Raw genomic sequence first — 17,125 nt, 5'->3', positions numbered from 1 at the left:
AAACATTTTACGATAGTTTATTACCAACAATGTAGAAAAAGATGAAAGACTCACCAACACAGTTTTTGCCGCTGGTGTCCGACTCGTAGCCGATGTTACAGATGCAACGGTAGCTCCCTCTCAGATTCTCACAGATGCCGTTCTGACAAATGTCCGGGTCCAGGGCGCACTCGTTGATGTCTGGGAAGACGTGGGTTAAAACTGATCAAAGTCCGGCAAAAAGACTCCCTTGAAGCGTCACACTGACCTCTGCCGTCGGCCGTGATGCCGATACCGCTACTGCACACGGCCTGGAACTCCGCTAGAGGCCGCCAGAGAGACATCGTAAACGATCCGGAAAACGTCGTGACGTGAAGTGGAGCTACCTGAGTTTCTGGACGGGCACGGCTGGCACGGCTCTCCGAAGCCGTGCTCGGCGTTGGCGCAGCAGCACTCGGACTTGGTCACGGCGCCGGGGAAGGGCCGCGAACACGTGCCCATCTTGATGGCGCCGTAACAGGTGGTCCTCATGTGCGTGTCCACGCACACTCTCCCGTCCACGTCGACCGCCAGGCCGGGCGGGCACTCGCAGCGGAAGGAGCCCTCGGAGTTGATGCAGCGCCCGTTCATGCAGATTCCCGGAGTCTGGCACTCGTCGATGTCTGAGGAACAGTTGGAGTAACGCGTCAGACTATTGACTTTCACTGTTATGTCCTACAGGGGGGATTCTCAAACCATCTAGTGGTACGCCAAAAAACTGTTAGAGTGGCCACAAATTTTCAATAAAACCTCTGCCTTGTTTTCAATGAATACTTAGGCCCAATATGCTACTGTATTCTAATGTTGGTCATTATGGTGGTACTTGATGAGCCTTTTTTTTTGGAAAATTCATCCAAATAGATCAAATTACAAGAAGAATACAGTAACTAAGGGTCGATTGCTGTATGAAAGCCTCGTTGATTACCTATTGATTACCCATACAACTTTTTCCACATCCGACGTGATACTGATATTGAGTATTGGCCGATATCATTCTGATATCAGCGCAAATCATGGCACACACTTTCAATATTTTGCCGTGTGGAATATTAGAAAACGATTGATCAAGTGGAATTACCCAGAGAACAATGGGAGCTATGAAAAACAATAACCTATTTTTTACTAACCATCTGGAATGGTTAATTACCAAAAACTGAGGTATCAATCAATGTTTAAAAAAACGGTATAAAAAATTGTCTAAAAATTCAGTATGAAAAAATCAGTGTCTGAAAATTCAGTGTAAAAAAAATCCCTGTCTGACAAAATGTCTAAAAATTCTGTGTAAAAAATGTGTCTAAAAATGTAATGTAAAACAAATCAGTATCTAAAATAATCAGTGTCTTCAAATTTTGCGTAAAAAAAAATTGGTGTTTTAAAATTCAGTGTAAAAAAAATCAGTGTCTAAAAAATGTAGTATAAAAAAAATCAGTTTCTAAAATTTCAGAGTAAAAAAAAATTGTGTCCGAAAATTCAGTGTGATGAAAATCAGTGTTTAAAATAATCAGTATCTTAAAATTCAGTGTAAAAAAAGTTGGTGTCTTAAAATTCAGTGTAAAAAAAATCAGTGTCTAAAAATGTTTTTGTCTAAAAACCCAGTGTAAAAAAATCAGTTTTTAACAAATCAGTGTCTAAAAATTCAGTGCAAAAAATCTGTTTTTAACAAATCAGTGTAAAAAAAAATCAGTCTAAAAATTCAGTGAAAAAATCAGTGTCTAAAAATTCAGTGTCCAAAAATTCAGTGTAAAAAAATTACTGTCTGAAAAAAATTCTAAAAATTCTGTGTAAAAAAATGTGTGTCTAAAAATGTAATGTAAAACACATCAGTATCTAAAATAATCAGTGTCTTAACATTTTGTGTAAAAAAAAATGTGTGTCTTAAAATTCAGTGTAAAAAAATCAGTGTCTAAAATATTTAGTATAACAAAATCAGTTTCTAAAAATTCAGAGTAGGAAAAAATTGTGTCTAAAAATTATGTGTGAAAAAAATCAGTGTCTAAAATAATCAGTCGTAAAATTCAGTGTAAAAAAGTCAGTCTTAAAATTCAGTGTAAAAAAAAATCAGTGACTAAAAAATTTACAATAAAAAAATCAGTTTCTAAAAATTCAGAGTAAAAAAAATTGTGACAAAAAATTCAGTGTGAAAAAATCAGGGTCTAAAAAAATCAGTGTCCAAAAATTCAGTATAAAAAAATTACAGTCTAAAAAAATGTGTGCCTAAAAATTCTGTGTAAAAAAATGTGTGCCTAAAAATGTAATGTAAAACAAATCCTTATCTAAAATAATCAGTGTCTTAATATTTTGTGTAAAAAAAAAATGTGTGTCTTAAAATTCAGTGTAAAAAAATCAGTGTCTAAAAAATGTAGTATAAAAAAATCAGTTTCTAAAAATTCAGAGTAGGAAAAAATAGTGTCTAAAAATTATGTGTGAAAAAAATCAGTGTCTAAAATAATCAGTCATAAAATTCGGTGTAAAAAAGTCAGTCTTAAAATTCAGTGTAAAAAAAATCAGTGACTAAAAAATTTACGATAAAAAAATCAGTTTCTAAAAATTCAGAGTAAAAAAAATTGTGACAAAAAATTCAGTGTGAAAAAAATCAGTGTCTAAAGATTTTTTTTGTCTAAAAACAAATGTGTATTAAAACTCAGTGTGAAAAAAATCAGTGTTTAAAATAATCAGTCTTTAAATTCAGTGTAAAAAAATCAGTGACTAAAAAGTTTAGTATAAAAAAATCAGTTTCTAAAAATTCAGAGTAAAAAAAATTGTGACTAAAAATTCAGTGTGAAAAAAAGCAGTCTAAAAAATTTTTGTCCAAAATTCAGTGTAAATAAATCAGTTTTTAACAAATCAGTGTCTAAAAATTCAGTGCAAAAAAATCAGTTTTTAACAAATCAGTGTGAAAAGATTTTTTTGTCTAAAAACTCAGTGTAAAAAAAATCAGTTTTTAACAAATCAGTGTCTAAAAATTCAGTACAAAAAAATCAGTTTTTAACAAATCAGTGTAAAAAAAATCAGTATAAAAAATCAATATAAAAAAAACAGTTTTTAACAAAGTGTAAAAAAAAACAGTGTCTAAATAAAATCAGTGTAAAAAAATCAGTTTTCAACAAATCAGTGTGTCCAAAAATGTACTTAAAAAAACCCCAGGGTATAAATATTCAGTGCAAAAATTTCATTTTAAATTTTTTTTTTATTGTGTGTCCGGGTTAGTTTTTGCCACGTCCCTCACTTTAAGTGTGAGTGAAGACCTGATAAGTCGGAAAGAGAAATAGATGACACAGTATCATCTGCTCACAGATGCCACCTGGTGGTTGTTTAAGCACACTGCAGCTAGTCCCACTCCTTAATGCTTCAGTCACACGCAGGATTCTCACAGGAATAAGGCAATAATACAACCTTACCTACTGTAATTCGCAAAAAAGACACAAATTCATCTCCGTAGTAATTTATGTGAAAATGTGAATTTGATGAAAACCCACACTGGCGCCTACTACGCTAAAAACACAACAATAGTTTTGTTTTTGAAAGAAAAGTTCATCTTCCCAGGATGTTGAGCAGACGTACCAGTGCAGTAGCGTCCGTTGGGTGCGAGTGCAAAGCCGGGCTTGCAGATGCACTTAAAGCTGCCGTCCTCGTTGATGCACATGCCGTTCAGACACATGTTGGTGGTGGCGCACTCGTCGTGATCTGGGGGGGAACACACCGTTAACACAATTTGTAATCTGTAATCTGCTGTAACACCCTAATATAAATGATTTGCCACAAAATAATGGAACACGAAATGCAGTAACACGAAATAGCGTAACTGAAAATGCCGTAAAGCAGCACGAAATGATGTAACACGACATGCTGTAACACAAAAATTCTGTAACACAAAATAATGTAACACAAAATAATGTAACATGAAATGCCCCAAGACGAAAGGCTGTAACATTTGTAAAACAAATCAGTGTCTAAAATAATCAGTGTCTTAAAATTTTGTGTAAAAAAAAATTGTTTTAAAATTCAGTGTAAAAAAAATCAGTGTCTAAAAAATGTAGTATAAAAAAAATCAGTGTCTAAAAAATGTAGTATAAAAAAAATCAGTTTCTAAAAATTCAGAGTAAAAAACAAATGTGTCTGAAAATTCAGTGTGAAAAAAATCAGTGTTTAAAATAATCAGTCTTAAAATTCAGTGTAAAAAAATCAGTGACTAAAAAGTTTACTATAAAAAAATCAGTTTCTAAAAATTCAGAGTAAAAAAAATTGTGACTAAAAATTCAGTGGGAAAGAAATCATTGTCTAAACTTTTTGTTTTCAAAAATTCAGTGTAAAAAAAATAAGTTTTTAAACAAATCAGTGTTTAAAAATTCAGTGCAAAAAAATCAGTTTTTAACAAATCAGTGTAAAAAAAATAAGTCTAAAAATTCAGTGCGAAAAAATCAGGGTCTAAAAATTCAGTGTCCAAAAATTCAGTGTAAAAAAATTACTGTCTGAAAAAATTTGTTAAAATTCTGTGTAAAAAAATGTGTGTCTAAAAATGTAATTTAAAACAAATCAGTATCTAAAATAATCTGTGTCTTAACATCTTGTGTAAAAAAAAAAATGTGTGTCTTAAAATTCAGTGGAAAAAAAAAGGCCAAATATTCAAATTAGATGAGTAAATGAAGACGACTCATCCAACCCGAAAGTACCTGACCCTACATAAAATCTACATAAATTTAAAAAAGTGGACTTTTAACAGTGGCTGGACAATCAATGTTTAACAAAACGGGATAAAAAATTGTCTAAAAATTCAGTGTCTAAAAATTCAGTGTAAAAAAAATCACTGTCTGAAAAAATGTCAAAAAATTATGTGTAAAAAATGTGTCTAAAAATGTAATGTAAAACAAATCAGTGTCTAAAATAATCAGTGTCTTAAAATTTTGTGTAAAAAAATGTGTTTTAAAATTCAGTGTAAAAAAAATCAGTTTCTAAAAATTCAGAGTAAAAAAAAATTGTCTGAAAATTCAATGTGAAAAAAATCAGTGTTTAAAATAATCAGTGTCTTAAAATGCAGTGTAAAAAAGTCAGTGTCTTAAAATTCAGTGTAAAAAAAAATCAGTGACTAAAAAGTTTACTATAAAAAAAAATCAGTTTCTAAAAATTCAGAGTAAAAAAAAAAGTGACTAAAAATTCAGTGTGAAAAAAATCAGTCTAAAAATTTTTTTGTCCAAAATTCAGTGTAAATAAATCAGTTTTTAAACAAATCAGTGTCTAAAAATTCAGTGCAAAAAGTCAGTTTTTAACAAATCAGTGTAAAAAAACAAATCTAAAAATTCAGTTGGAAAAAATCAGTGTGTAAAAATTCAGTGTCCAAAAATTCAGTGTAAAAAAAATCACTGTCTGAAATAATGTCAAAAAATTATGTGTAAAAAAATCTGTCTAAAAATGTAATATAAAACAAATCAGTGTCTAAAATAATCGGTGTCTTAAAATTTTGTGTAAAAAAATGTGTTTTAAAATTCAGTGTAAAAAAAATCAGTGTCTAAAAAATGTAGTATAAAAAAAATCAGTTTCTAAAAATTCAGAGTAAAAAAAAATTGTGTCTGAAAATTCAGTGTGAAAAAAATCAGTGTTTAAAATAATCAGTGTCTTAAAATTCAGTGTAAAAAAGTCAGTGTCTTAAAATTCAGTGTAAAAAAAAATCAGTGACTAAAAAGTTTACCATAAAAAAATCAGTTTCTAAAAATTCAGAGTAAAAAAAATCAGTCTAAAAACTTTTTTGTCCAAAATTCAGTGTAAATAAATCAGTTTTTTAAACAAATCAGTGTCTAAAAATTCAGTGCAAAAAGTCAGTTTTTAACAAATCAGTGTAAAAAAACAAATCTAAAAATTCAGTTGGAAAAAATCAGTGTGTAAAAATTCAGTGTCCAAAAATTCAGTGTAAAAAAATTACTGTCTGAAAAAAATTCTAAAAATTCTGTGTAAAAAAATGTGTATCTAAAAATGTAATTTAAAACAAATCAGTATCTAAAATAATCTGTGTCTTAACATCTTGTGTAAAAAAAAAAAATGTGTGTCTTAAAATTCAGTGGAAAAAAAAAGGCCAAATATTCAAATTAGATGAGTAAATGAAGACGACTCATCCAACCCGAAAGTACCTGACCCTACATAAAATCTACATAAATTTAAAAAAGTGGACTTTTAACAGTGGCTGGACAATCAATGTTTAACAAAACGGGATAAAAAATTGTCTAATAATTCAGTGTCTAAAAATTCAGTGTAAAAAAAATCACTGTCTGAAAAAATGTCAAAAAATTATGTGTAAAAAATGTGTCTAAAAATGTAATGTAAAACAAATCAGTGTCTAAAATAATCAGTGTCTTAAAATTTTGTGTAAAAAAATGTGTTTTAAAATTCAGTGTGAAAAAAATCAGTTTCTAAAAATTCAGAGTAAAAAAAAATTGTCTGAAAATTCAATGTGAAAAAAATCAGTGTTTAAAATAACCAGTGTCTTAAAATGCAGTGTAAAAAAGTCAGTGTCTTAAAATTCAGTGTAAAAAAAAATCAGTGACTAAAAAGTTTACTATAAAAAAAATCAGTTTCTAAAAATTCAGAGTAAAAAAAAATGTGACTAAAAATTCAGTGTGAAAAAAATCAGTCTAAAATTTTTTTTGTCCAAAATTCAGTGTAAATAAATCAGTTTTTAAACAAATCAGTGTTTAAAAATTCAGTGCAAAAAGTCAGTTTTTAACAAATCAGTGTAAAAAAACAAGTCTAAAAATTCAGTTGGAAAAAATCAGTGTGTAAAAATTCAGTGTCCAAAAATTCAGTGTAAAAAAAATCACTGTCTGAAATAATGTCAAAAAATTATGTGTAAAAAATGTGTCTAAAAATGTAATATAAAACAAATCAGTGTCTAAAATAATCGGTGTCTTAAAATTTTGTGTAAACAAATGTGTTTTAAAATTCAGTGTAAAAAAAATCAGTGTCTAAAAAATGTAGTATAAAAAAAATCAGTTTCTAAAAATTCAGAGTAAAAAAAAATTGTGTCTGAAAATTCAGTGTGAAAAAAATCAGTGTTTAAAATAATCAGTGTCTTAAAATTCAGTGTAAAAAAGTCAGTGTCTTAAAATTCAGTGTAAAAAAAAATCAGTGACTAAAAAGTTTACCATAAAAAAACCAGTTTCTAAAAATTCAGAGTAAAAAAAATCAGTCTAAAAACTTTTTTGTCCAAAATTCAGTGTAAATAAATCAGTTTTTTAAACAAATCAGTGTCTAAAAATTCAGTGCAAAAAGTCAGTTTTTAACAAATCAGTGTAAAAAAAACAAATCTAAAAATTCAGTTGGAAAAAATCAGTGTGTAAAAATTCAGTGTCCAAAAATTCAGTGTAAAAAAATTACTGTCTGAAAAAAATTCTAAAAATTCTGTGTAAAAAAATGTGTGTCTAAAAATGTAATTTAAAACAAATCAGTATCTAAAATAATCAGTGTCTTAACATTTTGTGTATGAAAAAATGCGTGTCTTAAAATTCAGTGTAAAAAAAAAAAAGGCCAAATATTCAAATTAGATGAGTAAATGAAGACGACTCATCCAACCCGAAAGTACCTGACCCTAAATAAAATCTACCTACATTTAAAAAAGTGGACTTTCAACAGTGGCTGGACAATCAATGTTTAACAAAACGGGATAAAAAATTGTCTAAAAATTCAGTGTCCAAAAATTCAGTGTAAAAAAAATCACTGTCTGAAAAAATTTCAAAAAATTATGTGTAAAAAATGTGTTTAAAAATGTAATGTAAAACAAATCAGTGTCTAAAATGATCAGTGTCTTAAAATTCAGTGTAAAAAAATGTGTGTTTTAAAATTCAGTGTAAAAAAAATCAGTTTCTAAAAATTCAGAGTAAAAAAAAATTGTCTGAAAATTCAGTGTGAAAAAAATCAGTGTTTAAAATAATCAGTGTCTTAAAATTCAGTGTAAAAAAGTCAGTGTCTTAAAATTCAGTGTAAAAAAAATCAGTGACTAAAAAGTTTACTATAAAAAAATCAGTTTCTAAACATTCAGAGTAAAAAAAATTGTGACTAAAAATTCAGTGTGAAAAAAATCAGTCCAAAAATGTTTTTGTCCAAAATTCAGTGTAAATAAATCCGTTTTTAAACAAATCAGTGTCTAAAAAGTCAGTGCAAAAAGTCAGTTTTTAACAAATCAGTGTAAAAAAACAAGTCTAAAAATTCAGTTGGAAAAAATCAGTGTGTAAAAATTCAGTGTAAAAAAATTACTGTCTGAAAAAATTTCTAAAAATTCTGTGTAAAAAAACGTGTGTCTAAAAATGTAATGTAAAACAAATCAGTATCTAAAATAATCTGTGTCTTAACATTTTGTTTATAAAAAAATGTGTGTCTTAAAATTCAGTGTAAAAAAAAGTTTCTACAACATTTAGTACAAAAAAATCAGTTTCTAAAAATTCAGAGTAAAAAAAAATTGTGTCTAAAAATTATGTGTGAAAAAGATTATTAAAGTATTAAATTATGGTCTGCGCTCATACGTGTAGCTCTAAATCTGACCAGTAGAGGGCGATAACGCCACACCTTTGCTTTAATTGTGTTGAGCCACATTCATTGTGTGCAATGTTTGCTGTGCATGTTGTTTCATTTCTACATAGTTTATTGTGTGAATGCATTAACACCAAACCTTCTATTCGATTCATGTAAAATACACAATGGGCGTCATACTTTTGTAACGTTTATCTCATGTGTATACTTTAAAAGTGTATTTTCTTTTTGTATTTTCAGTCTTACAAACTTAAATGAAGTGTAAAGAGATGAAACTGAGGATGGAAAACAATTCAAAAGAAGGAAGAAAACTTCTGGAGCTTCTGTTTGTTCGTGCTGTTAACTATCTGCCGCGCAGCACACGCGAGGGCGGAATAATGAATGTATTGACAGTGCAGTGGGAGAGCCAACGTGTTTACTTTGTAGTTAAGTAAACTCAGTCTCAAAGGAATATTTAATGATATACATTATCTCAAATAACTAAAGTACAGATATTTTGATTTGAGAATCGATACTAGAACATAAAGATTTGGTATTATATTTCGGTATCCATCCGCAGAGGCGTTCTTACCGATGCAGTTCTTGCCGTCGGGAGTGAGCTCAAAGCCGGCGTTGCAGATGCACTGGAAGCTTCCCTCCGTGTTGACGCAGCGGCCATTGCGACACATCACCCCGTTCACGATACACTCGTCGATATCTAGGAAGAAACCAGGATTTGAGCGCCACCTTGTACAGGAAGTCGGATATACAAAACCCAAAAGCAGTGAAGTTGTCACGTTGTGTAAATGGTAAATAAAAAGAGAATACAATGATTGGCAAATCCTTTTCAACTTTGTTATTCTTTGCCAATATTAGCTCATTTGGAATTTGATGCCTGCAACATGTTTCAAAAAAGCTGGCACAAGTGGCAAAAAAGACTGATAAAGTTGAGGAATGCTCATCAAACACTTATTTGGAACATCCCACAGGTGAACAGGCTGATTGGGAACAGGTGGGTGCCATGATTGGGTATAAAAGCAGCTTCCATGAAATGCTCAGTCATTCACAAACAAAAATGGGGTGAGGGTCACCACTTTGTCAACAAATGCCTGAGCAAATTGTTGAACAGTTTAAGAACAACATTTCTCAACCAGCTATTGCAAGGAATTTAGGGATTTCACCATCTACGGTACGTAATATCATCAAAAGGTTCAGAGAATCTGGAGAAATCACTGCACGTAAGCCATGATGTTACGTACAATCGATCCCTCAGGCGGTACTGCACCAAAAAGCGACATCAGTGTGTAAAGGATATCACCACATGGGCTCAGGAACACTTCAGAAACCCGCTGTCGGTAACTGCAGTTGGTCGCTACATCTGTAAGTGCAAGTTAAAACTCTACTATGCAAAGCCAGAGCCATTTATCAACAACACCCAGAAACGTCGCCGGCTTCGCTGGGCCCGAGCTCATCTAAGATGGACTGATGCGAAGTGGAAAAAGTGTTCTGTGGTCTGACGAGTCCACATTTCAAATTGTTTTTGGAAACTGTGGACGTCGTGTCCTCTGTAACAAAGAGGAAAAGAACCATCCGGATTGTTATAGGCGCAAAGTTGAAAAGCCAGCATGTGTGATGGTATGGGGGTGTATTAGTGCCCAAGACATGGGTAACTTACACATCTGTGAAGGCACCATTAATGCTGAAAGGTACATACAGCTTTTGGAGCAACATATGTTGCCATCCAAGCAACGTTATCATGGACGCCCCTGCTTATTTCAGCAAGACGATGCCAAGCCACGTGTTACAACAGAAGGGAGACTGTTGAACAACTCAAGCTGTACATCAAGCAAGAATGGGAAAGAATTCCACTTCAAAAATGTGTCTCCTCACTTCCCAAACCTTTACAGAGTGTTGTTAAAAGGAAAGGCCATGTAACACAGTGGTAAAAATGCCCCTGTGACAACTTCTTGCTGCCATTAAATTCTAAGTTCATGATTATTTGCAGAAAAAACGTGAAATATCTTGTCTTTGCAGTCTATTCAATTGAATATAAGTTTTTAAGTAGGGATGTCCGATAATGGCTTTTTGCCGATAACCGATATTCCGATATTGTCCAACTCTTTAATTACCGATACCGATATCAACCGATATATGCAGTCGTGGAATTAACACATTATTATGCCTAATTTGGACAACCATGTATGGTGAAGATAAGGTACTTTTTTAAAAAATAATAATAAAATAAGATAACTAAATTAAAAACATTTTCTTGAATAAAAAAGAAAGTAAAACAATATAAAAACAGTTACATAGAAACTAGTAATTAATGAAAATGAGTAAAATAAAGTGTTAGTACTATTAGTGGACCAGCAGCACGCACAATCATGTGTGCTTACGGACTGTATCCCTTGCAGACTGTATTGATATATATTGATATATAATGTAGGAACCAGAATATTGATAACAGAAAGAAATTGGGGGAAGGAGGTTTTTTGGGTTGGTGCACTAATTGTAAGTGTATCTTGTGTTTTTTATGTTGATTTAATAAAAAAAAAAAAAAAAAAAATTAAAAAAACGATACAGATAATGAAAAAAACCGATACCGATAATTTCCGATATTACATTTTAACACATTTATCGGCCGATAATATCGGCCCCTATTTTTAAGTCATTGTATTCTCTTTTTATTTGCAAATTACACAACCTGACAACTTCACCGCTTTTGGGTTTTTTGCAGTTGTTTGTATGTGTGTGGTACCGATGCAGGCTTGCTTGGTGGGGGTCCCCTGGTAGCCCTCGTGACACTTGCAGTGGTACGAGCCCGGCGTGTTGACGCAGTCGCCGTTGATGCACGGGTTACTCACGCACTCGTCCACATCTGCAAAAAAGGCAGCAGACATTCGGATCACTTTTTACAGCTGCAGGAGTTCCGGAAGCTGCCAGAAGATGGCAGTGCAATGCTCTGGTTCAGGGGTCACCAACGCGGTGCCCGCGGGCACCAGGTAGCCCGTAAGGACCAGATGAGTAGCCCGCTGGCCTGTTCTAAAAATAGCTCAAATAGCAGCACTTACCAGTGAGCTGCCTCTATTTTTTAAATTGTATTTATTTACTAGCAAGCTGGTCTCGCTTTGCCCGACATTTTTAATTCTAAGAGAGACAAAACTCAAATAGAATTTGAAAATCGAGGAAAATATTTTAAAGACTTGGTCTTCACTTGTTTAAATAAATTCATTAATTTTTTTACTTTGCTTCTTATAACTTTCAGAAAGACAATTTTAGAGAAAAAATACAACCTTAAAAATGATTTTAGGATTTTTAAACACATATACCTTTTTACCTTTTGAATTCCTTCCTCTTCTTTCCTGACAATTTAAATCAATGTTCAAGTAAAAAAAAATGTTTTATTGTAAAGAATAATAAATAAATTTTAATTTAATTCTTCATTTTAGTTTCTAATTTCTTGACGAAGAATATTTGTGAAATATTTCTTCAAACTTATTATGATTAAAATTAAAAAAAAATATTCTGGCAAATCTAGAAAATCTGTAGAATCAAATTTAAATCTTATTTCAAAGTCTTTTGAATTTCTTTTAAAATTGTTGTCATGGAAAATCTAGAAGAAATAATGATTTGTCTTTGTTACAAATATAGCTTGGTCCAAATTGTTATATATTCTAACAAAGTGTAGATTGGATTTTAACCTATTTAAAACATGTCATCAAAATTCTAAAATTAATCTTAATCAGGAAAAATTACTAATGATGTTCCATAAATTATTTTTTTAATTTTTTCAAAAAGATTCGAATTAGCTAGTTTTTCTCTTTTTTTTCGGTTGAATTTTGAATTTTAAAGAGTCGAAATTGAAGATAAACTATGTTTCAAAATTTGTCATTTTTTTCGTGTTTTCTCCTCTTTTAAACCGTTCAATTAAGTGTAAATATCATTAATTATTAATAATAACATAGAGTTAAAGGTAAATTGAGCAAATTGGCTATTTCTGGCAATTTATTGAAGTGTGTATCAAACTGGTAGCCCTTCGCATTAATCACTACCCAAGAAGTAGCTCTTGCTTTCAAAAAGGTTGGTGACTCCTGGTCTGGTTGATACCAGTGTGGCGAGAGCTGATGGAGTCAATGCAGGTAGGGCTGGTCGATACGGAGAACCGTGGTATCAATCTGATGACTGGTATTCACTTGAAATGTCATAATCATTGAATCATTTTGTAACTTTGCCTCGAGTTGATTATCAGATTCAATCAGGAATTTGACTTCTGTGCCATCTTTGTTCAATGTAAACAATAAATATCAACAAATATAAACAAGTACCGTATTTTCCGCACTATAAGGCGCACCGGATTATAAGGCGCACCTTCAATGAATGGCCTATTTTAAAACTGTGTTCATATATAAGGCGCACCGCATTATAAGGCGCATAGAATAGACGCTACAGTAGAGGCTGGGGTCGCGAGACCTGTTGTGGCTCAATATTGGTCCATATATAAGGCGCACCGGATTATAAGGCGCACTGTCAGCTTTTGAGAAAATTGGAGGTTTTTAGGTGCGCCTTATGGTGCGGAAAATACGGTACTTAAAAAAGTAATATGCGCAGATGCCAATAAATAATGCAGTGGCTGACAGAGCAAAGAGCAAACAAGACGACATGAACATAAGTTAGCTCATTCCCAATGAAAATAATAATAAATACATTTGAAAATTCCCCGCGGAAATTTTGACGGGCCTGCTATCTGGGCCCTGGACCTCCGGCCGGGCGTCGCCAGGAGCCGCCGTGCTTTTAAGATGGTGCCGAGAGTCTGAATCTGGGAGTTTTTAGGTGTAACTGTACAAAATGAGCTCTAGAGCTAGCCTTAAACATTATTATTAGCATGCTTGCATTCAAATGTAACACTTAGCATGTGTGCTAACGATGGCATGCTCACAGCTAGCATGTCAAGTAACACACCTGTATGGCTGCGGAAGTAGAGAACATTTTTTTAAAAACAGCAAAAAAAAGCTAGCATGCTAACGTTTGCATGCTAACAGTTAACAAGTGTCAAGTACCAAGTTATTTGACTCTGGGGTAAACGGAAGCAAATGTAGCTAAAAAAAATATCATGCCTATGTTAGCATGCAAGCAAGCTAACGTTAGCGTGCTATCAGTTAGCTTGTGTTAAAATTAGACAAGTGTGTGAACAAAATGAGACGTGAAGCACCGAGCTTCGTGAAAGTATGGCTGAGCTACAAGAGGAGGTAATCTTGTCTTTTTGGCGATTGTCTCAGAGCAATTTAAAAGGTTATGTACCCATTTAAATTGGCCCTTTTTTATTATTTTTTTATTCGTGAATAGCGTCACCGTGGTAACGTGAAATGTTGCCAACTTAAAGTACCGCCGTAGGCGCGAGTGAGACCCTTCCGACGGTATAACATATGTGGGGGTTCGTCGGCCGATCCGTCTCGTATTAATCGTAAGAGAAACGTGCGGAACTATGATGATAAAAGTTGAAGTATGAGGAATAATAATAATATGGGCTGCTTGCAAAAAAAAATCCTAGATTGTAAAATGTCAACAAAACAACGGATTATGGCAAATAAATAGAGTCAGGAGTCAGTGGAGCAGGGAGGGGTGTGCCTGCAGTCGCATAAAACGAGTAATTTGATGAGAACCTGCAATTAAAAGGGTATTTACCCATTAATATGGCCCATTTTTTTATTCGTGAATAGCGTCACCATGGTAACACGAAATGTTGCCAACTTAAAGTACTGCCGTAGGCGTCAGTGAGACCTTTCCGATGGTATAACATATGTGGGGGTTCGTCGGCCGATCCGTCTCGTATTAATCGTAAGAGAAACGTGCGGAACTACGATGATAAAAGTTGAAGTATGAGGTCTAATAATAATATGGGCTGCTTGATATGGGCTGCTTGCAAAAAAAATCCTAGATTGTAAAATGTCAACAAAACAACGGATTATGGCAAATAAATAGAGTCAGGAGTCAGTGGAGCAGGGAGGGGTGTGCCTGCAGTCGCATAAAACGAGTAATTTGACGAGAACCTGCAATTAAAAGGGTATTTACCCATTAATTTGGCCCATTTTTTTATTCGTGAATAGCGTCACCATGGTAACACGAAATGTTGCCAACTTAAAGTACCGCCGTAGGCGCCAGTGAGACCTTTCCGATGGTATAACATATGTGGGGGTTCGTCGGCCGATCCGTCTCGTATTAATCGTAAGAGAAACGTGCGGAACTATTATGATAAAAGTTGAAGTATGAGGAATAATAATAATAATAATATGGGCTGCTTGCAAAAAAAAATCCTAGATTGTAAAATGTCAACAAAACAACAGATTATGGCAAATAAATAGAGTCAGGAGTAGGGATGATGTTCGAAACCGGTTCTCCCGGTTGTTCGATAAGAAAAGAACCGATTCCATGGACTCGAATCCCTTTTTGAGAACCGGTTCCCGTTATCGAGACCACTATAGTAAAGAAAAAGAGTTGGTTGTTTATTCGAATCCCTGGGAACGAATCCCTTCCCACAGGAAAGGCCCCGTGGAACGGCAATATTATGCCCATTTGATTGTAGACTCTTACTGACACCTTGTGGCGATATGAAAATACTACGCGTCATAAGTTTGGGCACTTCCGGGTTGGCGACGTCAGTTCAGTTCATGAGACGATTGAGAAGTAGACAAGTTGTGTTAGCTCTTACAAGCCTTGGAAAATATAAGTCTGTAAGTAAACTGTTTAACTTGTTTATGTAACTCAATATTAAGGTGGAAAGTGGTTAAATTTAAAACTAAGATGTTTATTGAAAAACGATTTTTGTGCACTGTTTCAATGGATGTTTTGAGGACTTATTATGGCTGCCAGTCGTGTATTTCCACCATCGAAATAGTTTCAACACTCAGAAGTATTTCTTTGATGATAGTACTGTATATTTGTGTGAAGCTAATATTTACATATTGTGTATTACCTTTCAGTATGTTAATTGAATCACATAGCTTATACATTTGTCATTGTGTGTATTTCAGTTTAAAAATTTTTTTATAATAACAGTCCAGTGCAAGACAAAAGTAAAGATAGGAAAAGACAAAGCAAGATCAACAACAATAAAGAGCCTAAGTGGATTAATCTGCTTTGGAACTTTATTAGACGTCTTGGATTGTTTGTTAGCTGTCTGCCTGTGTGTGTAGTTAGTATGTTCCAATAGCAGCAGAAGTGCACTTTTTGGAGAGCTGTATAATTTTTAGTTTTGTGCCCAAGGGACTGATTTTATTTAACACGATATTATTATTTATACACCTATAGTGATCACAGAGACAGGTTGTTTTTGTGTTACTGTATATATTTGTTTTTCTGAAAAATCCCACTTTATATACTTTGGGTAACAACAGTCAATATATATATATATATATTTTTTTTTTTTTAGGGGGTAACAGTCAATATTTATTTATTTATTTGATTTGATTTTTTTCTTATAAGATAAAAATGAGCTTTTGTTAAACCAAATATTGTGTTTTTTTCCATATACAACAACCTATCTGGACTCGATAAGAGAATCGATAAGGAATCGGTTCGATAAGAGGATTCGATAATAGGCTCGAACTCGATAATTTCTTATCAAACATCATCCCTAGTCAGGAGTCAGTGGAACAGGGACTGCAGAAACTCTGAGCTAAAAGTGAGTAATTCGACGAGAACCTGCAACCAAAGTACCGGTCTGGTACCAATAGCCACCTTGGTGTGTCCCTTACCGATACACTCCCCGCGGACATCCTGCTTGTAGCCCATGTTGCACTCGCAGCGGTAGCTCGTGGGCGTGGGGATGCAGCGGCCGTTCAGACACAGATTGGTGAAGTGCTTGCAAACATCGACGGAGTCGTTCACAGAGACCGTACCTGAAAGACGCAGGAAATGATCACTGGTGTAGTGGTTCACGTAGATCCCTGCGACTGACTGGAGGGCCAACAGTCCAGGGCCAAGTCTGCCGGGGTGGGCGAGAGTTGGGATGGCTCACCTATTGGATGGGTTATATGTCCGCCTCCGAAGCCTCCCCCGTTGCCTCCGAAGCTTCCCCCGTTGCCCCCGAAGCTTCCGCCCCCGTTGCCGCCGTTTCCGCCAAAGCCTCCGCCCCCGTTGCCGCCGTTCCCGTTGGGGTACTTGTTGTACCCGTAGCCGTTGTTGTTGGGGAAGTTTCCATTGGGGTAGGGGTTGGGGAGACCATGTCCCCAAGGGACGCCCACGATGCACAGACGACGGAACTCGTCTAGGAGACAGAGAGGGGCGGGTGCAATACTTGGGATCGTGTCACCTCGCCTGGAACTGAACAGGTAAATTATACAGTTCTAGAAGTTCTTTTCTACATTTTCAACCTTTTAACGTGTCGAGGTGAAAGTCATTCGTCAGTCGGGAGGAGATTTTTGTTTATTTTTTTCCAATCTTGTTGCATTTAAAAAAAAATAAAAAAAAATGCTGACGCAGTTATTCTCAAACTGTGGGGCCCCATCTAGTGCAGGGGGACCAAATTTTTTGATTTGGGGGCCGCTTTGGGCCGAAACGAAAGCCCACTGCATGTAAATTAACAAAATAAAAATAAAATAAATAAATAAATGTATATATA

At 33.9% G+C, this 17,125-nt stretch overlaps 1 protein-coding gene across 1 annotated transcript in view; it reads right to left on the bottom strand.

Annotated features, from left to right (window-relative positions):
* LOC133635050 (fibrillin-2-like) overlaps positions 1–17,125 on the bottom strand; it is a 182,531-nt gene that overhangs the window by 74,810 nt on the left and 90,596 nt on the right. Inside the window, exons 10-17 of the mRNA XM_062027782.1 lie at positions 16,523–16,771; positions 16,260–16,403; positions 11,267–11,386; positions 9,101–9,226; positions 3,580–3,702; positions 366–641; positions 248–301; positions 55–180 (exon numbers count right to left, since the gene is read on the bottom strand). Coding sequence (XP_061883766.1) covers positions 55–180; positions 248–301; positions 366–641; positions 3,580–3,702; positions 9,101–9,226; positions 11,267–11,386; positions 16,260–16,403; positions 16,523–16,771 — 1,218 coding nt within the window. The remainder of the gene's footprint in view (positions 1–54; positions 181–247; positions 302–365; positions 642–3,579; positions 3,703–9,100; positions 9,227–11,266; positions 11,387–16,259; positions 16,404–16,522; positions 16,772–17,125) is intronic.

The sequence above is a fragment of the Entelurus aequoreus genome, linkage group LG19 (assembly GCF_033978785.1).
Source record: "Entelurus aequoreus isolate RoL-2023_Sb linkage group LG19, RoL_Eaeq_v1.1, whole genome shotgun sequence".
NCBI lineage: Eukaryota > Metazoa > Chordata > Actinopteri > Syngnathiformes > Syngnathidae > Entelurus > Entelurus aequoreus.
Note: the sequence above shows the minus strand (reverse complement) of the source record. Positions and strands in the feature narration are given on the sequence as shown.